Source organism: Oryctolagus cuniculus, chromosome 3 (genome assembly GCF_964237555.1).
Source record: "Oryctolagus cuniculus chromosome 3, mOryCun1.1, whole genome shotgun sequence".
Lineage (NCBI taxonomy): Eukaryota > Metazoa > Chordata > Mammalia > Lagomorpha > Leporidae > Oryctolagus > Oryctolagus cuniculus.
The window spans coordinates 9534501-9557285 of NC_091434.1; the positions used below are offsets into that span (position 1 = coordinate 9534501).

Consider the following 22785-nt stretch of genomic DNA (forward strand, 5'->3'; position numbering starts at 1 on the left):
GATTTACAGAAAGAAGGAGAGACAGAGAGAGAGAGAGAGAGGGCTTCCATCGCTGGTTCACTCCCCAGATGGCTGCAACAGCCAAAGATGAGCTGATCAGAAGCTAGGAGCTTCTTTGGGTTCTTCCACATGGGTAGCAGGGGCCCAAGCACTTGGGCCATCCTCCATTGCTTTCTCAGGGTATAAGCAGAGAGCTGGATGGGAAGAAGGGCACCCAGGAGTCCAAGTGGTTCCCATATGGGATGCCAGCACCGCTGGTGAGGGTTAACCTGCTATGCCACAGTGCCAACTCCCTGTTTAGCTCTCTTACAGCACAAGTAAATACAACGGTGCATGAATTTGCTTCTTCTGAAATGGAAAAAAAAGCAGAGTACCTGAATTTTCTTATATATACAAGGGCTAAGGGAAGACTTAAGGAGAGAGCAAGGGTTGCAGCTGCAGTGGAGAGAGCCCGATTAAGCTCAGGGACTACAGGAACAGAAGCAGGAGAGGAAAGAAAGTTGGAAGTTCCTGCCCAACCTACACATGTATCAGTAAAGAAACCAACATAAATATCATTAAGTAGCATCTAACCAAATATCTTAGAGAATCATTTTATCTCAATAAAATCATAGTGACAAATAAGCAATTGTGGTATTGAAACTGTATGATCTATGCAACATAGCAGCAAAATCATGTCTTATAAATTGTTTGCAATATAAAGAGAAAATGATGTAACCATGATTGAAATGGGACATTTGGATTCTAAGTCATTCTGGAAGATATGACTAGGACACAGAGAAATTGAATAATCACAAGGAAAGATTAAAAGAGCTATCAAACTTTGTATCTCAAAGGCAAGAATGTATTGCTTATGAAGATAAATGATTTTCAAAATGGGCTACATACTCACACATAAATAAAACAATAATAAATTATAATTTGTTGTAATTACAGTATTATAATATTGTCTGTAACACAACAAAAATGGAAATAGACAATGTGAACCTTTAATATCTTGAAAATTTGAGCACCCAAAATGCTTTCTAAATGATGCTTTTATGGAATCGTGAAGAAAATTGTAATAACACTCTATGGAAGGCATAAAAAGTATTTCCAGAAAAAAAATTATGGCCTTAAGGGCCCTCTTTGGCATTCAACACTGGAACAAACACATAAAAGTATTTGTCTTACATGGGAACTTTAAAACAATGAAATTGCTACTTCTGGTGAAGAAATGCCCTTATTAGGGGTTGGGGGTCAGGAGAAAGACAATGAAACTAACAATTCTCTGAGCATTCTAATCAACAGTGACTCAAATTTAGAAATTGGAAAGGGAACAGTGTGCAAAGGTTAGATAATCAACATATGTCACATATGCTAATTTTAAAATGTACATGGAGCAATTATAGTGAAAACAGGATATGAAGAGATAACTTATGAAAGAAGAAATACAGCTGCTTTAATAGCAGAAAAATATTCAATTTCATTTCTAAGTAAATTGAAAATGAATCTTGATGCGAATGGAATGGGAGACGGAGCGGAAGATGGGAGGGTTGCAGGTGGGAGGGAAGTTATGGGGGGGAAGCCATTGTAATCCATAAACTGTACTTTGGAAATTTATATTTATTAAATAAAAGTTAAAAAATCAAAGTAAAACAATCAAACTTTTTAACATTACTAATACACTGTCGTGAAAATACCCAGTGCTGATATTCTACTTTTTGTTGAGTGTATATTTTCACAATCCTTTTTGGAGTCAATTTGGCAACTTTATGAAGAGTTATAAAAGTGTTCATATGTTTTGCATACTTTTCAGAGAGGATTTGCTAAGATTTACACACATTGGGAAACTGGGTGATGATTATTCCTGTCCTCTTGGCTGGATTTACGTCAGGTAGTTTCAGGAATTGCTTACATGGGGAAGGCATTCTAGACAGTCAGTGAGGAGCTGGCTCAGGAACAGTCTGTGGTCAGAGCCAAACCACAGAAAGGGAGTGGACTCAGACAGTGATACAAGGAAGTCCCAGGCCAGGACCCAACCCAGGGCTGTGTGATGCAAGTCCCCGGAGCAGAGGGGCCTTCGGATCTACCACATTGGGTCAGTTTCCTTAACCGGGCCTTTTGTTTTTCTTTCTGATGGATCTTATTTTTAATATGCTGTTGGGAGTGAGAGCTGTACAGAATGGAATAAATGCAGTGCTAGATTTACCTAACTTGGTGGTTGTGTTTTGTATACACAAGAGGGTCTATAATTCATCAGCATGCTCTTTAGAAAATGACCAGCAAGATTAGAATATTGGCTTGTTAGCTATGTGAGTTTGTACAGCTTCAATTTCCTCTTCCATAGGCATAGAAACAAAGCCTGGGGTTGTTGGTAGGACTAATGAAATAATAAACTTCAGGCATGCACAGTTCAATTCCTGGCACCCTCTGACTCCTACTTGTCAAAAGATAGGTCTGCCAGAGACTCTGCAAGCCTGGTCCTCGCCTTTCTCTTTCGATGTAGCAGTTAATCTCTCAGATTAAATTAAATCTAGGACCAGATTGAATGAGCTCCCAGATCCCACCAGCTTTAGAAATTTGCATATGACACAATCCTATTATCCTAGTTGTGAGGGCTTTAATTATTGGAGCCAGACATTCCTACATATAAATCCCAGCTAGGTTTATTTCTCGCAATGTGATTTGGGGCATCTTATTTAGTTCCTGTGTGCCTCTGTTTCCTCATTTGTAAACTGGAGTTTGTAAGAGCTACCTCATAGATTTGTTGCAAGGATTCCAAGAGATGGTAGATACAAGGTGTATAACAACAGTGTTTCTGGTGAAAGTAAGGTTCAATAGAAGACGGCTATGATGATTCTAACATGGTGAAAATCATGCTCACAGGCCTTTGGGTATTCATAGGGACACTGGAAATACAGTAACCATTCTGCTCTTGAATGTTTTATTCATTGTCCACATAGACTATAACAGTTTGTGCTGGATATTCAAATACTTCATGGTAACCTGTCCTGCTAGTAGGTAGGTTCAGAATTCTGAATCGTCCCAATGTGCTTTGATGTTTGGTTCAGAAAATAAAGGTACTATTACTACAGCTCGTTCACAGATCAGAGGGCTGGAGACAGGATAAGTGGATGTTGCACAGTCATGAGGATCAAGGGTGATAAATTCCTTTGGGAAATACTGCACAACAAATGGAAATGACTCACTAATGAAAGTGACTAGGTGGAATTCTGCTGACGTGTGGTCATGTCTTTGGAATTAGCCAGCTTTGGGGGAATTACTGGAACTGATACTGCCATCACTAGTGCTATAACAATGAGGCTCCTAAGAGCCAAGAATTCTTTATTTTACAGGATGCGATTTCTTGTTGTAACCTCTCATCTGCCTTACATCAATGTATTTAGGTATAAAGTAACTTTTAATCATACCCATTTTACCCTTTCCTACCCTTTTTCGCCCTTCTACGCCATCATTAATATTGGAGACCCTTTTCTAAAAATAGCTTTGAGTAATGGTGAAAAGATTTCAAGCAGTCATGGGTCTAAATGCACCCCATTAGTGTTATTGATGTGCCACATTATATGCTGCTAATGGGATCATTAGCCAAAGAATGGAATAATAAAATTTTAAAGCTAGACGAGACCTTAGAGGTAAACTAATCCAAATGGTTTATATTACACATGAGGACGATGAGACCAGGAGAAGTGAGTGACTTGCTTAAAGTCACTCAGTGAGTTACTGGCGGGGCTGGAATGGGTATCTACCCTGGACTCTACACATGTTGTTTACCTAGTGGTTGCTGGAAGTGCCAAATCTTCCTACATATCATGATGACATCACAAAGTGCTGATGATCTAGGGGGCACAGAATATTTATGAAATTTTGGAATTCATGAAAAATGTATGGTAGACAAAAAGTAACAGCTCTCTGGATTTTTTTTTTTTTTTACAGGCAGAGTGGACAGTGAGAGGAGAGAGACAGGGAGAAAGGTCTTCCTTTGCTGTTGGTTTACCCTCCAGTGGCCACTGTGGCCGGCGCGCTGCGGCGGACGCACCGCGCTGATCCGATGGCAGGAGCCAGGTGCTTCTCCTGGTCTCCCATGCGGGTGCAGGACCCAAGTACTTGGGCCATCCTCCACTGCACTCCCTGGGCACAGCAGAGAGCTGGCCTGGAAGAGGGGCAACTGGAAAAGAATCCGGCGCCCCGACCGGGACTAGAACCCGGTGTGCCGGCACCACTAGGCAGAGGATTAGCCTATTGAGCCGCGGCGCCAGCCGCTCTCTGGTTTACAGACCCCTGCCATGGTCAGTGAGCCTTTGAATGGTGTGAGGAGAGTCTCAAAATTGGGCAATGATGGATATCAGCCCTATAGCCTGATACTGAAGCACCAAGGACTAAAGCCACAGGCCATTGCCATTACATTCATGATTGGGCACAATGTTCTAGAAACTCATTTTTAGCTACATTGAAAAATTATACAGCAGAGAAGGGAAACTTAGAAAGTTGGCAGAATATAAGTAGCCCCAGAAAAGTAAGAGTGACTCTGCTGACTGCAGCAGTCCCAGCAGGCACATGGAGGGCTCCTAGCTTCCTGTGCTGTCCTGGGGAGGGGTGAGACCTACCCTAAAATATTCTAGATTTAAAAATCATAGAACAATGTGTTTACAGATGTGAGGGTGTTCCTGCCATTTCTGTTTCTGGTGAATATTTAGAATCAGAATTGAACCCAGGCCTGTCTGACTTGGGAGCCTGAACTCTTAATCTGCTACAAGTTGAGATAATTAGAGAAAAATCAGAGAACATAATTTAAAGAAGGTAGATTTCCTTGGATTGATTGTTTTCCCTTGACTCTAAAATGATTTTGGCTGTCTCCTCCTCTATCTTTGTCTCTATTCCCATGTCATTTTTTTTTTAAATTTCACAGGTAGAGTTATAGACAGTGAGAGAGAGAGAGACAGAGAGAAAGGTCTTCCTTCTGTTGGGTCACTCCCCAAATGGCTGCTATGGCCGGTGCTGTGCCGATCCAAAGCCAGGAGCCAGGTGGTTCTTCCTGGTCTCCATGCGGGTGCAGGGGCCCAAGCACTTGGGCCATCCTCCACTGCCCTCCCAGGCCACAGCAGAGAGCTGGACTGGAAGAGGAGCAACTGGGACTAGAACCTGGTGCCCATATGGGATGCTGGTGCCACAGGCGGAGGATCAACCAAGTGAGCTATGGTGCCGAGCTCCCATGTCATTTTTAAAAACCACATGTAGGAATGAAACCAGAGACAGAGCTAGATGGTCTCTGTGTGTATGTGTGTTGTGTTGGGAGTGGGAAGCAGAGAATCTTAGAGAGACAGGGACACACACACACACACAAATGTGTGTGCGCGCACACACAAACCTTCCATTTGCTGGTCACTGTCCAAATGGCTCAACAGGCTTGGGATGGGCCAAGCTGAAGCCAGGAGCCTGGAGCTTCATCCAGGTCTTTCACATAGGTGGCAGGGGCCCAGGTGCTTGGGCCATCTTCAGCTGCTTTCCCAGGTGGCTTAGCAGGGAGCTAGATTGGAAGTGAAGCAGCTGGGACTTGAATTGGCACTGATATGCAAGTGATGGCTTTACCCACTATACCACAATGCCAGTCCCAGAGTGGTCCTTGTCAGCACTTGTTCAGAGTATGGGGGAAACATGTTAGAACATAGCTTTCATGACACTCCTAAGAATTTTGCATCATGACATCTTATGCACACACACACACACAGCTAAAACATTACTTCCTTTTATTGTGTGTGGCACACTGCTCTTCTACTCTTTTCTACTCTTCCCTTTTACATCCTATAAAGCAGTTCTGATCATGACTCACTAATCTGATTTTGCAACCTGTTAAAATGGATTGAAAACTCTGAATTAGGGGAAGTAGAGAAACCCGAGTGTCAGATGGTAGGAGGTGGTTAAACGGTGCTTCCTCATTCTGTGTGTGTGTCTTTTCTGAACAATGGGGTCATCGCAACCCCAAAAAGACTTCCCAGGAACTAGAACCAGGCTATCCTGATTCTCTCCCTCCTTCCTCCCTCTCTCTCTTCTTCCCTCCCTCCCCTCTTTCTCTTCCTTCTCTCCCTCCCTCCCTTCATTCTATCTATCTTTCTTTTTTTTTTACATAGAATGTGAATATACTTTTAGTTATGAGAAATAGATACGGAAACATTTAATTAATGAATTATTTAAAAAGCGAGGGAAGGGGAAGAGAGAGGTTTCACATCCACTGGTTCACTTCCCTGGTTCGCAGCTGGGGCTGGGGCTGGGCCAGAGTGTGGCCAGGAGATGGGAACTCACTATAGGTCTCCCACATGGGAGACAGGTGAACCTTCAAGGCTGTCTCCCAGGGTTTGCATTAGCAGGAAGGTGAAACTGGGAATGGAGTTGGGACTCACACTCTGATATTCTGATATGGAATGGGCATCCTGATTGGTATCTTAACTGTTGTGCCAGGTATCTGCCTCAGAAACATGTGAAGTAAAGTCTTTTGAGATATAATTGACACAGGATTAAATGAATGTGTATTAAGTGTGTGGTTTGATGAGTTTTGACTCCTCACTGCACCATAATCAAGAAGTAGGCTACTTCTTTTTTTTTTTTTAAAGATTTATTTATTCAAAAGTCAGAGTTACACAGAGATAAGAGAGGCAGAGAGAGAGAAAGAGAGAGAGATCGGTCTTCCATCCGATGGTTCACTCCCCAATTGGCCACACGGCCAGAGCTGTCCTGATCCCAAGCCAGGAGCCAGGAGCTTCTTTTGGGTCTCCCACATGAGTGCAGGGGCCCAAGCACTTGGGCCATCTTCTACTGCTTTCCCAGGCCATAGCAGAGAGCTGGATCAAAAGTGGAGCAGCCGGGTCTCAAACTGGTGCCCATATGGGATGCCTGCGCTTCAGACCAGGGTGTTAACTCGCTGCACCACAGTGCCGGCCCCGAAGTAGGCTACTTCTAACACCCCAGAAAACTCCCTTGCATCCAATTGTATTCAGTCACCACCCACCTTCTAGCTCCCACCTCCAATTCTAAGAAACATGCTAATTTTCTTCCCCTCCCCCTTACTACATGTCTGCAGATGAGTGTTGTGTTTTCTAGAATTTAATGATAATGGCACCATTTCACAGAATTACGGTCTTCTCTTAGTACTTCTTTTGCTCTGTAATGGTTTCGGGATCCACCCATGTTGCTGCGTGTGCTAACGACTTGGTCCCTTTTACTGCTGACAGCATTCTGCAGAAAGGACATACCGCAGCATGTTCAGCCATGCACCTGTGGGCTGTGATGAATCAAGCTGCTATGACTGCCTGAGTCTGTGTGTGGACATAGGTCTCACTTTTCTTGGGCAAATATCTCAGTAGAATCACGGGGTCCTGTGACAGCATATGTGGAACTATACAAGAAGCTGCCAACCCATTTTCTGAAATGATTTTGCCAATTTATAGACCAAGCACTGATGCTGGAGAGTCTCATGCAGTCCACTCTTTCTTGTCCTAGATTTTTAAGGCAGGTGCTTTGAGAATTAATTCTAGACATCTTTTCTAAGGACGGACTACAAATTCCTCTCAACATACTGCTTTTGCTGCATGTGATAGTTTTGATAGGCTGGTATTTCTTTTTTTTAATTTAAAAAAAATTTTTGACAGGCAGAGTTAGACAGTGAGAGAGAGAGAGACAGAGAGAAAGGTCTTTCTTTTCCATTGGTTCACCCCCCAAGTGGCTGCTATGGCCGGCGCATTGTGGCCAGCGTGCTGCGCCTATCAGAAGCCAGGAGCCAGGTGCTTCCTCCTGGTCTCCCAGGCGGGTGCAGGGCCCAAGGACCTGGACCATCCTCCACTGCACTTCTGGGATAGGCTGGTATTTCTAATAATTCAACGAAAATATTTAAAATTTCCTTTGTGATTTCTTCTTCGATCTCCCTGTTATTTGATATGTGCTGTCCAACTTCCAAACTTTTTGTGCATTTTCCAAGGTATCTCTCTGTTACTGATTTCTGAGTTCATTCTGTTGGTCAGAGAACATTTTCTGTAGAATTTCAATTCTTTTAAAGTTACTAAGTCTTACGTGAGGGAGCAGGAGATGATCTAGGTTGGCGAATGTTCATGCACAGTTAAAAAGACTGAGTGTCCTGCTTTTGCTGTGTGCAGGGTCACTGTAAACGTCAATTATGTTCAAATAGTTGTTTTGCAAAGCAGAATGTGATGCATGTGTCAGGACAGAAGCACATCTCCCAGGAAGGAGTGAGCACTTGTCTGAGTTCACAGGGTCAGAGAAGCTGGGGATTCAGGAGTTGCAAGGGCATTAACCTGTGTCCCCAGCCACAGCTGCAGGGTCTCACTCCTTCCCAGTAGGTCCTAAACTTGCTGCAGCACTTTCTGGAGCTCAGCTCTCTGTGTGATGAATCCCTGGGCCTGATCCTCAGCTTTCTCTCCCATTTAGCTGCAGGAGATGGAGGTCTGGGTACACACTGTGAAGGAGCACACTGGCTTTTGTGCCTCATCTTAATTACCAGCAGGAGTTCCTCATCTTTCTCCAGTGCAAGAGCCATCTGAGTCCATAATCCTCATAATAACTGTTTCCCCTAATCCCTCTTATGCCTGAGACTTTGCACCCATCAGCACATTCTCTTCCTTTTGCTTCCACTTTTCAGCTTGCTACTAGTGAAAGTTTAAACAATTACCCTGTATCAGTACTCTCCTTATTGTCATTGAGTGGGTGATCGGGGGGAAAAATCCCCAGTGAATCTGTAAGCAACTGAGAGAAGCAGCTTTGTAGCAGAAGGGTTGAACTGTGAGGCAGCTGCACCCGAATGCTGGCTACCCCAAACAGGCTGGCTCTCACAGCTCTCCCCCAGCGAGGCCTCTGCACCCCTGGTCTTTGGAAATTGCCTGAATCAAGGGAGGGCGCATAACCTTGGACAAGTCAGCTTCCTTTGGTGTACGGCAACGCCAGAGAGGAATTCGGCTGTAGGGCACTGGTGCACACACACACACACCATCGTCCTGTACTCCTGGCTGCCGAAGCAGTGAGCTCACTGTCCCTGAAGAGGATCTGGATGGCCATTGCCAGCAATGATTTCCTACTCCATGACTCTACTGCTTACAATACGAGCAGTAAAAACAGAATACATAGCACACAGACATAGCTTTTGCAATACTCTACCTGCAGCTCCAGGTAGAGGTTGTTAAAAGTGAAGACTGTTTTCACCTTATTTCTCTCCCAATTCTCATCCATAAGGTCATGAACTTTATGCCATTCCCTGACGACTTCCATGTTGGAACAGTCCAGTGGATCTCTGAAGGAACAGCAAGGGGAAGTAGTCTGGTCAGCTGTGCAGGTTTCACACTGTACAGTTGTATATTGAGGTTTTGAGTTAGCAAAGGCCACTGGTGGTTGGCAAGCATCTTTCTTAGCATAATGAATTTTTTTCCCTAGGCAGCCTATTTTCTAAAAATTATGTCCAACACATTTCCTATAGGTTGAGGACAAGTAATTTTTGGCTTTGATAATAGTAATGAGAAGAAAGAGAGAGGAAAAAAACAGAAGCAAAGAAAGATTGGATCTTGTGTGAACTCTGCTCAGATGGAGAAGTTTCGAGATAGGAAGATAACATAAAGTGTTCCTGGGAGGGTGTATTTGGGGTCACAGGGTCAGTCATTTGGTTCAGAATGTTGTAGAGGAAGAAGCCGGCCCCCAGAGAACAGCACCAGTATAGGACTGCCCCTTCTCTGGGCAGATGTGGTGAACGCGGATCTAAACACCACTCTCCTGATCAACTCCCTGAGGCTCTAATTGAAACAGAGGCTGCATTGGCCTGTGCAAAGGAAGGGCGGAGTGACGTTTGTATTGATAGCACCCAGAAAGGTGAGAAGGGCTGGAGAAGAGCAGATCACTTCATGCTGACTGCAAATTGCACCAGACAAAAGTCACCTTGACCATTGCCTGGCTGGAGCCCAGGCCACCTCCCACCCTCCTGAGGGACTTACTAGAAAACGATAGAGGCGAGGCCCACACAATCTGATCAAAGGATTGAGGACTGAAGTATGGTGAGGGAGCTGGAGAGAAGTAAAACAAAGAAGGGAAGTAAGTCTTAATGCTGGACTGTAGAGCTGCTTTTTAGTGTCATCCCAGATACATCAGTTGGTAGCAACCATTGAGGCATGTGAGGTTGCCTGGCTAAGGCTGGCATCGCTAGTAATATGTTATCTCTCAGTTATCTAGCACATTTGACAAGTCACCCCAACACTTAAAGTTAAAGAGAACCACCACGTTACATGCTCACAATTCTAAGAATCAGAAATTTGGAGTGGTCTCTGCTAGGTGGTCCTTCTGCTAGCCACACCCATGTGGTGAATGTCCTTGGGTAGTTTGATCTGCGTGTTCTGAATTGAGCTTACTCACCTGTCTGTCCATGGTGCTGTTGGTTTGGCTTCCTTCTGGGTGGTTCTCGGCATTGTGGGATGATCTCAGGTGCCAACAGGATGAGGGCAGAAGCTCTACAGCATCCTAACTGCTTCATGGCAGTGGCCAAGTAAGCGCAAGCCCAACACAGGGACAAGGAGCATGGACAGACTCCATCTAATGAGGGGAGAAGCAGTCCAGGCTCAGTGCAAAGGAGTACAACTTCTTGGAAGGAAGGGAGAGGGAAGGCTTGTGGCGTGTTTGAAAATAATCTCTCACATGTCTAAGGCTGGCAAGGGCATGAGGACCTCATGGGTGGCAGAGTCACAGCATGAATATTAGCTAGGCCTGCACTATTTAGCTTTAAGCAAGTTTACAGACAAACGGTGAAGGTTTCCTTTGGAGGGAGAAATGGAATCATCTTAATATCCCTGTTAAATACCTGTCACTACGTGGGCACAGAAGTTCCATCATTCCAGGGAGGCTTGAATTATTTAATGAATTTGCAGACTTCTCCATGCTGCTTGTTGACAGCTGGGTTGGCGATTTTGAAACAAGGCCCGTGACGCCATCAAAAGGACTTTCTCGGGCTCACTCTGCTAATATAATCATCCCAGGTTTCGCTGGCTGTCTGCTGACATTAGAATTGTCACTGGGCTACATTATGGATTATGGTTTTTCTCTGAGAAACTACATCAGATCACCTAAGTCTACAAATATTTCCAGTGGAAATGACTTAACCACAGGAAGCATGGGCCACTGTGTGCTAACTCAATCACTGCAATAATAGAAAGGGGCAGGAACATGATGGGGATGGTTTCCACACACGCCCTATGCGCCAGGCAGGCTGCACATGCTAACTCACTCACTGCTCCTGACAATCCTGCTAGGGAATGCCATCACCCTGCTTACTGCTGGAAACCCAAGGTTCCGGGTCGGCACGGCAAATGACCGAGGAAGAGCTGTCGCCTACATACACAGTTTGAAGATTAGGATTCCAGTGGAGTCTCTCCATTGTCCTGACTCCTCTACAATATTTGTTGTGATGGATACATATTTTGCACACGTGTTCAAGTTATTCACACTTTATCTTACTTTTACAGATTCATTATAAGCACTTTCCCATCGGTAATATAACTCTACAATTATAGTGGCTGCATATTTTAATATTTCTTTGATGTGTTGGATGACAATTTACTTCACTATTATCCTGACTTGGGTGTTTAGGTTGCTTATGGTTGTGTTCAGAACCCCGAGCTAGATTAAATCTGGCTTATTAACATTTCTAGTGATGGCTGTAAATATTTTTCTGGACCAAATGTGTTTGCAACTCACCTGGGCCTTGTCAGTCATTCTCCCTCTCCCCCCCCTCCTCCCTTCCTTCTTTCCCTCTGCCCTTTCTTTTATCATTTTCCCTGAAACGCTATTTTTTTTAACAAGATGAGACCCGCTTAGGTAATTGTAGGAGGCTAAGTACGTGAAACTAGACACGTACTCAAGTGCCTCATATTTGCGTTCATTGCCTCAAAACACTCTTGCTTCTTTTCAAGGACAGTTCCTTGCTCAGAGCAAACCTGTTTACACTATAAACCAGCACGTTCAGGCTCACCAGGAAGGACAAGCTGGGAGAGTTTAGCACGCAGGTCCCATCTCTCGCCAGTAGATGTCTCTGTTTCATTCACCCTCAGTGGCAGCTTCTTCCTGAATGGGAAGCAAAATCGAGGGGTGGGAGGTTATCCTTCTGTCATCTCACCTCTCACCAGCCTTGCCCTGTCTCTCCCTCCCTCCTCTCACCTCGTTTCCTGGTTGGCGGCATAGAGGTAATTAAACAGCAGTGCCGCTTGAGTTTAAGTACATCCTCTCGCTGACCAAATCTGCCTACGAAGTGGGAATGGTAGCTAAGACGAATCTCTGTGGAGCCGAAACACTTTTTAAATAGCATCACGCTCCCAACTAAAAGCCATATTACTGAGTCATAACAATTAATTCCACGTGGAGGTGAAAAGCCAGGATTTAATGCTCTCATGCAATCTGAATCGAGGTCGCTTTCTCGTACCACTGTTATTTCAAACCAGATCACTGTTCCACCGGAGCATCTGCAAGTAAGACTGATTTCAAAGCTTACGTCTGAAGACAGCCTTGGCGACGGAATGTTCCTGTTTTAGCTTCCCGAGAGGTTTAATATGCACATTTGGATTCTCTCTGTATCCTGGGATCTGGGAACAGAGAACTGGAGTGTGTGTAGGGGGTGCTTGGAGAGAGTCTTATTTTCATCAGGAATTTTCTAGGTGTGGGAGGTGTGCAGGATGAGTTATTGGAAAAGGAAAAATGTCATCTCAAAATGGAAACCACACCACCAGGCATCCGAGGAGCAATCCGCACGCAGGGTTGGCTCAACAGCCCCTGGCGAGAAGGGATTCGTCCGTAGGGCCAGAGCGGGAGCTGAGAAGGCCTGTGTGGCTCTCAGGCAGGGGTGGGAGGTCCTGCGGATGATTCCAGAGACCCAGACCAGCCCTTCAGAGGCAGCTCCGCGGCTGTGCCAGCAGCTAGCTCCCGAGGACATCGAGGGATCCGGGCTTGCCTGGGCAGGCGGCACCTGCCAGGCAGCTGCGTGGTCCAGAAGAGGATTCCCCCGAGCCTTGGCTGGTGGAGGCTTGTGTCCCTAGGAGAGGTGCTCAGGTGATCTTGGGGGACTGAGGGCTGGGTCTGGGAGCACTCTGACATCTGCAGATCAGTGTACCCTTGTGGGATGAGGGGAATGGCAGATCCCCCAGGCGGAGGATGTCTGTCTTGACAAGGCACCAGCGACTCAGGACCCAGCCCTGTTGCTCTCTGCATTTTGCCTTTCAGGTGCCTGAGACAGATGGGCACTGTGCTCTTTCTGCCCCTCGCTGTTCCTCCGCCGTGTTCACCCACACCTTTCATTCTCTCTCCACACAAGCTTAGCAAGTGGTCCTGCCAAGACCCCTGGCCCCCAGCCCTAGAGGGTGGCTCTCACACACTGCACTGCGCCCTCAGCACTGTTAGAGGTGCAGGGCAAAGACCCCTTGCCCCGAAGGTATCTGTGTGTGCACCCTATAAGTCCCTACACTCCACTGACCCCCACGTGGATCGTTTGTACCCATGGGGATGGGAAGCACAGGACCTGTTGGGGAAGGGTCTACTTTCTCAGCCCAGCATCAGCCCCGGAGCCCCCAGGCCTAGGGTCTTCTAGTGGCTTCCTGTTGGGTTCTGAGATTCCACTGAGCATCTGCAGATCTCGGGCTGCAGAGTCCTCGCCGGGGACCTCGTGGCCAGGTCACCCTCAGCGCCCATCCTCTGGGTCTTGCTTCAGGCATTCGCCAGGGACCGCCCCCCGGGGGTTCGCCCCTCCCCTTCCCCACCCATCAGCCCAGTTCTATCTTCTTCCCAACAGGGATCCCCGCCTGCTAGGCACCTGCTGGGCCCTGCCTGTCTCCCCAGACCACCAGACATCCGTTCCGGAGAGGAGCGCGTGCTGGGCCTTCGGTTCTCAGAGCCCAGTACAAGGCCTGGGCATTAACAGCTGCTCAGTTAACTCAGGTGGGTGGAAAGACTTCATGGCCTTTGCAGCCAGGGGCAAAATACAGCGCAGGCGCTTCGGGATCCCTGCGGACTGGAAGCCTGGGCGCCCTGGAGGCTACAGCTTTCTCTCTTGTGTCTCCAAGCGCTTCCCTGGTGGCCTGGTGCCCTCTCCCAGACCCCGGCCCAATGGGGTGAACAGCGACCGCACTCCCAGACCCCCGACTCTGTCCTCGCCGGAGGTGGGGGCCGCCGTGGCTGCGCTCCCCCTGCCCCCAGTTGCCCCTGGGCGCCGGCTCCCGGGCGAGCGCCCTCTCCGGGCATGCTCAGAGCGCGCAGGTCCGGGAGGCGGCGGCGGCGGCGGCGGCGGCGGGGGAGGAGGGAGCGGCCGCCGCCGCCGCCGCCACCGCCGTGCGCTCGCGGGCCCGGGCGGAGCTGCGCAGTCCTCTCGCAGCTGCGCCAGGACAGCCGGCGCGCGGCCGTGCCCACGAGTTGCGGGCGGTACAGCGCCGCGTCTTCGGTGCTCGCAGCCCTCTGCGCCCACCCGGCGGCGGCCGGCGCCAGGACACAAGTCCCGCGGACCCCGACCCCCAGATGTAAAGCGGCCGCACGGCCCCCGGCTTTCCCCACGGTGTGATCGATCGGCAGAGTCTTGCGCGCGGCTCCCCTTGCCAAACCCCGCGCGGCTGGAAGATGTGGCAGCCGGCCACGGAGCGCCTGCAGGTAAGGGGCTCCGGGGAGCCGGGGCCAGCCTGGAGGAGGAGGGGTTGGGTCGGAGGAACAGAGGGTATTTTTCCAAAAGCATCGAAGCACACGCGTCGGTGGCAACGTGATGCTGCCACTTCGCCCGGAGCCCGGCGCCCGGCGGGCCCCGGGCTGATGAAACTGACCAACGCACGGCTGGGGCTGCAAGTTTGGCTCGGCGGTGCTTGCGTGCGTGTGGGTCTCTGTAGCGTGCGGCGTTCTGACCGGCAATTTTAGGTTGCCTGGTACTGACAGCGCTTTACCCCTCTGGGGCTTAGGGCTTTTGACTCCAGATTTCTCTGTCTCTCTCTTTTTGTCTCCAGGAAAGACAGAAAAATGATTTGTGGAAGCAGCCGTTTGCCAATATAATTTGGAAACACCAAGCTTGGTTTGGCTTGGTCGTGGTATGCTACTTAGTTGATTTTCTCCCTCTTCAGTGGCGCTCTCTTGTCCTCTGGCCCGAACCCCTCAGCTCCTCCGGATACTTGAAATCTGAAGTTCCCTACAGCCAGCCCTGGTTATCTAGGTGTCTGGTCAGTCCCTCAGAAGTTTTTCACTGCGTGTCCAGAGATGCCAGACTGCCTGCCATCAGGATTCGGAAGGAGGGCACTGGGGAAGGGGTCATGGTCAGAAAGAGGGGGCGTTTTCCAAGAGGCACTCAATTCGTGACTCCCAGGGCCCAGAGATCTCCCTGGCTTGCGAGGTTCCACGACTGCTTTTTGCTAAGAAGTAGTCTCAACAGGGCAGCAGCTCCCCTGCCAGCCCAAATCCACCGTATCCTGCAGTCCAACTTTTGGCAGGCTTCAGAACCACATTGTTTCGTAGTAAACTTTGAAGAAGTATTTGAGTGGTGAAATGCGCCCTGTTGGAAGCCTGGGCTGAGTCTGAGGACAGCACAGCCAGGCCAGGAGCTCTGGATAGCTGGGAGGTTTCTCTAGGCATATTCAGACCCTCCTGAAAGGACAGTCTCTAGACCCTATGCTCAGGGTGCCCACACGGAGGATTAACCTGCAGAGGGCATTGCATCTAGCAGAGACAGATGCCCCTTAGCTCTTGGCCAGGTGTCCTCAGCCACAGTTTGTTGGGAGGTGTATTCACTGTAGCAGAACCCGAGACATTGGCCCAATCCCCTGGGGTCTCAAAAAGAAAACTGGCCTTCCAGATGGGGAGGTGAGTGGCCAGCCTCTCTCAGCCCCTCCCGGTCTCTTGGAGAGAATGATTGGCAGAAGGTGATGTGGAGGTGTTTGGGCAGTGGCTCGAGGAGCCAGTAGCTCACTTCTTCAGTTCAAGGCACACATTTTGCACTAAAGGAGGAGAAGGAACTAAGGGAGTGGCAGGTCCCGTGTAAGCATAGAGAGCAGGTATTGGAAGTTCTCAGAGAGCCACGGCCAAGGTTCCTAAGGTGGCTTTTCTGGCTGGATGAGCTGTACCTCTGGAGAGAGTGCAGGTTTTTTTTGCCTGTTGCAGCTGTTCCTGCTGGCCTGTTTCACCTGGGAAATCCTGTCCACTCTGGTGCACGTGACCCTTGGCAGAGGAGAGTGCTGGTCCTGTTCCCCATGAGCACGGTTCCTTGCTGGAACCGTCCGCCCACCCTGCTGTGAAATATGCCCAAGTGCTTCTTTGGCACGAGTCTTGTTGCTTACAGTTTGTGCTTGCAACGTGTTGATTTTATTTCAAGGTGTCCTGTGGAGAGAGCTTGGGTTCCAGGCTTTCAGAAGCTCAGGTAAACAGGGCTTATGACCAAGCCGAAGTCACTGTTGGGAGGTCCTTATCAATACAAGGTGCAACCTCATGCTCTCTGATATTAAATTAGCTGGTGAACCCAGTTCTCAAGGGATATCTCAAGCCTGGGGATGATGAAAGTGAGCCAAATTGGGAAAAAATCTTTATATTCATGGCTTCTTCCCAAATAGCGGCCCAAACAGGCAATTTGTATGCTTTTTTCTTTCTGCTTCTGGAGGAGGGAGCTGTTGAGAGTGAGGTGGTGGGTGAGCTGCTTGTAATAATATTTTATTTACATTCCTTGTGGTTATCTTTGTCACGTCTCTCTTTGCTGTCTGGGATTATTTTTTCCTTCCCCTTTTTGCCCTCGAGGCACCATCATATAGAAACATTCATTTCCGATTCTTCAGTGAGTGGATGCTTTCCCATGTTCAGATTCTGTGGCCATGACAACAACAGTGGAAATGATGGGATGGGGAAGTTGGTGATGAGGCCCACTCTTGAACCATGTGGAAGCCCCACCCTGCTTTCATTCACCTTCGTTTTATAAAGATTTTTTTAAAGATTTATTTATTTGAAAGAGAGTTACAGAGAGGCAAAGGCAGAGAGAGAGAGAGGGAGAGAGAGAGAGAGGTCTTCCATCAGCTGGTTCACTCCCCAGATGGCTGCAACATTCAGAGCTGTGCTGATCTGAAGCCAGGAGCCAGGAGCTTCTTCCTGGTCTCCCAGGTGGGGTCTGGACTTGGGCCATCTTCTGCTGCTTTCCCAGGCCATAGCAGAGAGCGGGATCAGAAGTGGAGCAGCCGGGACTAGAACCGGCACCCATATGGGATGCTGGCACTGCAGGCAGCGGCTTTACCTGCTATGCCACAGCGCCCGCCCCAACAATCATTCCTTTTTAATGCAAACATTTTCATGGAGAAGACTTGGAGTGAAGGCAGTGCATCCAGAGCTTCCTGAAAGGACCAGGACGTCAGCTCATGACTACCCAAGCACAAGGACCTGGAAACAAAAGAGGCAAGGAAGGCGATAACGATGTCCTTTCTTGGTGGAGTTTATGAGCTCCGATTAGATGAGGCCCGCCGACCGAACGCCAGGGTCTGCCCTGGGAGCCTGTAAACTTTGCTGAGACCCCACCGTTGGATGAGTGAATTCTCAGTGCAGAAACCGCTCCCGTGCTCGGGAGATGGCATCTTTGATCAGCTATGAGTTTCATTATCATACCCACTTTTTTTGCCAAATTAAAAAAAAAAAGTGGTGCTGATCTTTGCTAATTTGAGGTTTAGCCATTTGACCCAAATCCAGTACAGGCAAAGAGACCTGTTGGCCCTGAGCGGGGCTGAGCTGGGTAATTTCTCATTCAGTCACAGAACCGCAGCAAGTTCATTTGCTCCCTTGAATGTTAAAACTTCTGTTGCATCCCACTGGAGCCCTCGCTGGGAGCTGCTGCCATGAAACATATAATAGGATCAAAAGGGATGTGAAGACTTATGTTACCTCCCCAACTTTTCAAAGATGAATAAATATGAATTCTTCTCTTTTCACCTTCTCTTCTGCGCAGTGGATTTTTTCCCCCCTTGGAGGGCCTCCGGAGAGTTGTAGATTTTAAAAGAAGTAGATTTGAGACAGGCTCTTTTTCGAAGAGTGAAAGGGACTTTTCAGCAGAACAAGGCTAAGCATTGCTTTTTCAAACTAGAGGTGAGATTACTTCTGATATTTGAAATTTTGCACAAGTTTCCGGATTGAGTTAACTGTTGAGCTGGAGGGGGGGGATCCCTCCAAAGTGCGAGTCCTCTGCAACAGCGTGGACTGATATAGCCGTGAGGGGAAACGTGTGTTCCCCCAGAGTGAAGATGCATTTTCTGGAGGCCAGAGGGACGTGAATCAACACTGAGTTGGCAACAAAGGAGACCAGTGCATCTTTGTGGCGGTGCTGTTGTTAGAAGGACAGAGTAGAATGTGATGGTAAGAACGTGCGGGAGGCAAGTCCTAGCAAGTTCTAAATGTGAGGTCTGTGGAACTGGCTTCAAGTGAGTCTGACTGTGGAGCCTCCAGTTTAATCATTTGCCTGTCTTCTCAGAGGTTATAATTTCCCCGTGGCAGATCCAGGAAATCTAGAACGCTTTATCCACAGAGCTGGAATTTGGTTTCTCAGCCTGAGCTGTGTGTCTCCCCCACCCCTCCGCTGTCTTGTTCCACTCCTGTTTTGGGTGGAGAGCTGCGCACTAGCACTTCCCAAAGAGGCTGAAACTGGAAGGGGGAACAGAAATCTTGAAGACAGTTTGTAAACTTTTAGCTGATAACGAGGTTGACATTCCTCACTGAAACATTTGGGGGCTTTAGGAGGGAAGACTCCTTTTTCCCCGAGGATTACCTGGTCCTTGCTCTTGCTTGTTCCCTGCACTATCTTCTCATGATTTGCAGTGTGGATTGTTCTAGACTTGTTTGTCTGTTAGGGTACTTCACTCTTCCCCTGAGCTGTGAGACTGAAGAGCCGTCTAAGGCCTCAGTGGGAGCCCACTCAACCTGGCTCATCTGGCAGGGAGAGGATGACGGCAAGTCTAGCAGCATTCTAGGCAGGCTGGATTGACAAGAAGAACCTAGAACAAGAACCGGATGTTAACCAGAGCCAATGCCCTGTGTGTGGCACTGTGTCCCAGGGACTTTTTATTTTCTATCTCATTTATCTCCCATAACCTCTTTTATCCCCAATTTAGAGGTAAAGAAAATGAATGCCAGAGACTAGGAACGACTTGGCCATGAGCTGCAATTTGACCAAACTTGACTTCATAATCACTTCGCTGCAGTGCAGAAGGCTGAGACAATGCGTCCTGCTCCACACCCCTTGGTGGTATTGTTACTGATAATAGAAATAGATCAATGGCTGTCTCGTGGTTCTGAGAGGCTCCTATCATGTTTTTTTGTTGGAGCCATGTGGTTGCCTGTGTTGACCAAGGGCTCCTCTGTTTGGGTGGCCCAAATATTTGGGAAACACAAGCTGTTGTGTCATCTTTAAACTAGAATTCCCATGTGTTGTTTAAGACTCTTTTCAACCAGAACCCATGCCATTGATGTCCAAATTGGGGTGCTTGCAAGCTGGTGATCAAGCTTGAGTCTGTAGGCCGTCATTCCGAGTGTAGATACACATGGGAGAAGGGAGGGCGGTGGTGGGAGAGTTCCAGGGTAGTTGCTTGGGAATAAGCAACGGCTCCTCTGCCTGAGGCATACATTTCTCACTAAGTGTAGTCTAGATTTTGCTGTTTATTTCATCCCTTGTGGTCGAGTAGGCACAAAGCATTAAAGTTTATTCGTACATAAAGGCAACTTGGATTTATCATTCATTTGAGGTCTTAATCTTACATCATTGGGTCTTTCTTCCAGTTTGTCAGCAAAATCTCTACCAAGAGGTTTGCAGAATGCAATCCTTGGGAAAAACCCTCTGCCCCTTGGTTACCCATTGCTTAATGGCTGTCTCGTGTTGACATGTACTGGGTTATCTTCCAGTGTTGGGTAACTTCTGCATTTTGTTTGATGTTCCAGATTAGCTCTCTCCCTGCTTCCCTCACATTGCCTCCACTCTGCCTTGCAAATTGTCCCTGGAGGAGATTCTGGAAGAGTCCGCCTTCCAGCCCGTCGACTATAGGAGATCAAGCTGCCTTCTGCAGGAGTATTTTACTGCGTGAACAGTAGCAGCCCAGGGACTCGTTAGTGGTCAGCAAATAAAAGTAGTCCAGGAACATTCAATGACTGCAGTGTGCTTCTCTCATCCCCCCCGGGCACACATCTAAATGGGGGCTTTATGTAAGTGGAGCCAGGAGAAATAATTGAGATGCTTGTCCAGAGACCTCCTTAAAGTCTCGTGGAATTAGTCTGCTATCACTTTACATGAACTTAAGACAATGTTTTGCTCCAGTTTAGCTGTTAATCAGTGATAAAGCTTCAGAGTATTTACCAAGTCTGTCCTCTTGGCCCAAGAACTGGGACAGGAAGGTGTCAGAGAAGAGATGCAGACCTGCCGTGCGCATTTAGCATATTTCAGTGCTCAGCAAGCGCCTCTACTGAATACTGATGCTGGCTGGGTCCCTCATCTTGTTGACATCTTCCTTCCCTTGCCTGGTGGCCCAGGAGTCCTTTGCCATCTTATGTTTCCACTGAAATCTTGGATAATGAAAGTTCTAGGAATGGCCTTATGAGCCAGGTCGTTTCCTGAATCAGGAATCATTAGGGCAAAAAACAGCTCAAAAAAGAAGCACATTTATCTATTTAAAATAATTTTTATTCTGTTGTTTACTAGTGATGATTCAGTCCATGTTCAGAATTTCTCTGAGCTTTGCCTTATCCATCTATAGAATGAAGAGATCTACTTTGCAGAAAGTTTAGTATGCAGTAGGTGCTCAGTACATAGGAATACTTCTCCGTAATGTTTCAAGGTTGGTTACTTTAGAAACACAGTTTTGCATTTGTGTACAAGCTCCTAGCTTCTCTCCCATCACCCATCAACATTTACCTACATGCTTGCTAGATCCCAAACATTATGCCAAGTACTGGTGGGTGGCAGAGGGACTGCCCAAGAAGAGGGACTTAGTTGTCAATTCAGAGGACTCCCACTTCTGTTCGTAGTTGGGCTTATTATATTTATATTTGCTGATGCCGTCAAACTTTCGTGGTTTCTGTTCACAAAGAAGAAGATCCCTGGCTAGTTGGCTTTGCAAGATGGGGCCAGGGTGCTCATTACCGGCTCAGTCTGTGCTTGTCTCCTCACGTAGGGAAGCTCCATTTACTTGTGATCCATAGGAAGGTGTGATCCACTGATGCAATTGCCCTCACGATTGGGGGTGGATAGGATGGAGGGTCTGTGTTCAGTTTTATTAATATAAATTAAGAAGCACCTATGATGATGAGTGTAGGGGTAGGGGGTGAGCTGGGCAAAGGCGATAGTCTCAAGGTCAGGATGGAGCATTCGGAGAGGATGTGCTGGTCAGGGTCCCAGAGACAATGTTCCCTTGCACTCCAGTGCTTCTGCCTGGTGACTGTCATTTACCAGGGGTTCTAGAGGTGACTTTCTAGGTACAGCGAAATCTTACTACACTTTGTTGTAGGCTTGAGCTTATGGTATTAGGGGTGGTATTCATAATAATAATCGTGACAGCAGCCAGCTTTTTCTTAGCACCTACTGTCTTCTTGGCCCTGATTCATAGTCCCAAGAATCCTCCCAGGCAGAGCTGGGGGTCACACCCAGGAGATGTTAAGCACTCTCCCTCCTGGATCATATAGCAGACAATTTGCCTTATATGGAAGGCATATTTAACCCTTGTGAAAAATTTAAGGGGCAGGGATTTTGTTTTCTCAGTATTATGGTTGTCATATGGATGCCCAGAGAATACAGGTAACTTACTACCCATCAGCCCTCTGACTTTTTCTCTTACTGACAAGGCTGTCACTTGATCAGCAAGCAGATGGCTATGTCCTAGTCCAGGGATGGTGGTCTAGCCTAGTCTTGACAGCTTTCTGCACTTGGTCTAAGGGTTGTCAAAGTCCAGTTTTTAGCCTTTGGGATATAAGCGATATCTACTTGGAGTGGCTTACCTTCATGAACACAAATAAAGCGTTTTGGGGAAGCTTTTTTCTCCTTCTCTCTCTTCTTTCTGCCTTGAGCATAGATGTGATGTCTGGTATTGCAGTAGCCATATTGTGCTTCTGAAACAATAACCATGAAGTTAAAAATGAATCTGCTAAAAGAGGCTGGAGTGACAAGATGGAAAGATCTTAGACCACTATGTGGTGATTTAATTTACCATAAAGTTATATGAGAAAAATATCACCCCATTATGTTAGCTGAGAATTTATTACTTGATTATCTGGAATTCTTGACACAACTACTAAAGGACCAAAATTCAGATTTAAATACCAGTATGTTGTTATTGTAGGTTGCATTGTGTCCCCTCTGAAAGTTGTGTTCAACTCTTAGCTGCTGGGTACCCTTGAAAGTGACTTCGTTTGTCAACAGAGTTTGTGCCAATGCAATCAAGTTATGATGAGGTCATATTGGATTAGGGTGAGCCCTATAGCCAATGATTGGGGTCTGCATAAGGAAAGATTTGAAGTCACAGAGGAGGCCCTGAGTAGAAGGCCATGGGACGAGGGAGGCGGAGAATGGACCAATGCCACTCTAAGCCAAGGGGCGCCATGTGTTGCTGGCAACCACAAGAAGCTGGGAGAACTGATTACGTGTTCCTCCCAAGGATTTTGGATGGAGGGTGGCCCTGCTGACAGCTTGATTGTGGACTTCCAACCTCCCACCTGCGAGAGAAGGACTTCTGTGATTCAGAGCAACCTGGTTGGTTACACCATCCTCAGAAACCATGCTGTCTTTGGACTATG

General features: G+C 47.4%; 1 protein-coding gene and 1 long non-coding RNA gene across 6 annotated transcripts in view; one reads left to right on the forward strand and one right to left on the reverse strand.

The window, feature by feature from the left end:
• The window catches only part of PID1 (phosphotyrosine interaction domain containing 1), a 349321-nt gene that overhangs the window by 63358 nt on the left and 263178 nt on the right, over window positions 1–22785 (forward strand). The window contains exons 1-2 of one of the 5 annotated variants that reach the window (XM_008259278.4): window positions 2030–2080; window positions 13814–13959. The exons of 1 other annotated variant lie outside the window; for it this stretch is intronic. Coding sequence is in view for 2 of the 4 variants with exons in the window: in XM_070070104.1 (XP_069926205.1) it covers window positions 2036–2080 (45 nt within the window). In the remaining 2 variants the exon portion in view is untranslated. Of the gene's footprint in view, window positions 1–1989; window positions 2081–12894; window positions 13078–13813; window positions 13960–14300; window positions 14662–22785 lie in introns of those variants that run through there. 3 more of the 5 variants (XM_070070105.1, XM_070070104.1, XM_008259277.4) reach the window with 3 other exon arrangements.
• LOC127491680 (uncharacterized) lies at window positions 7077–12806 on the reverse strand. Its single transcript, XR_007920539.2, has 5 exons — window positions 12193–12806; window positions 12008–12099; window positions 10399–10575; window positions 9984–10052; window positions 7077–9292 (listed from the first exon to the last, which is right to left on the reverse strand). It is a non-coding gene; the product is annotated as an uncharacterized lncRNA (long non-coding RNA).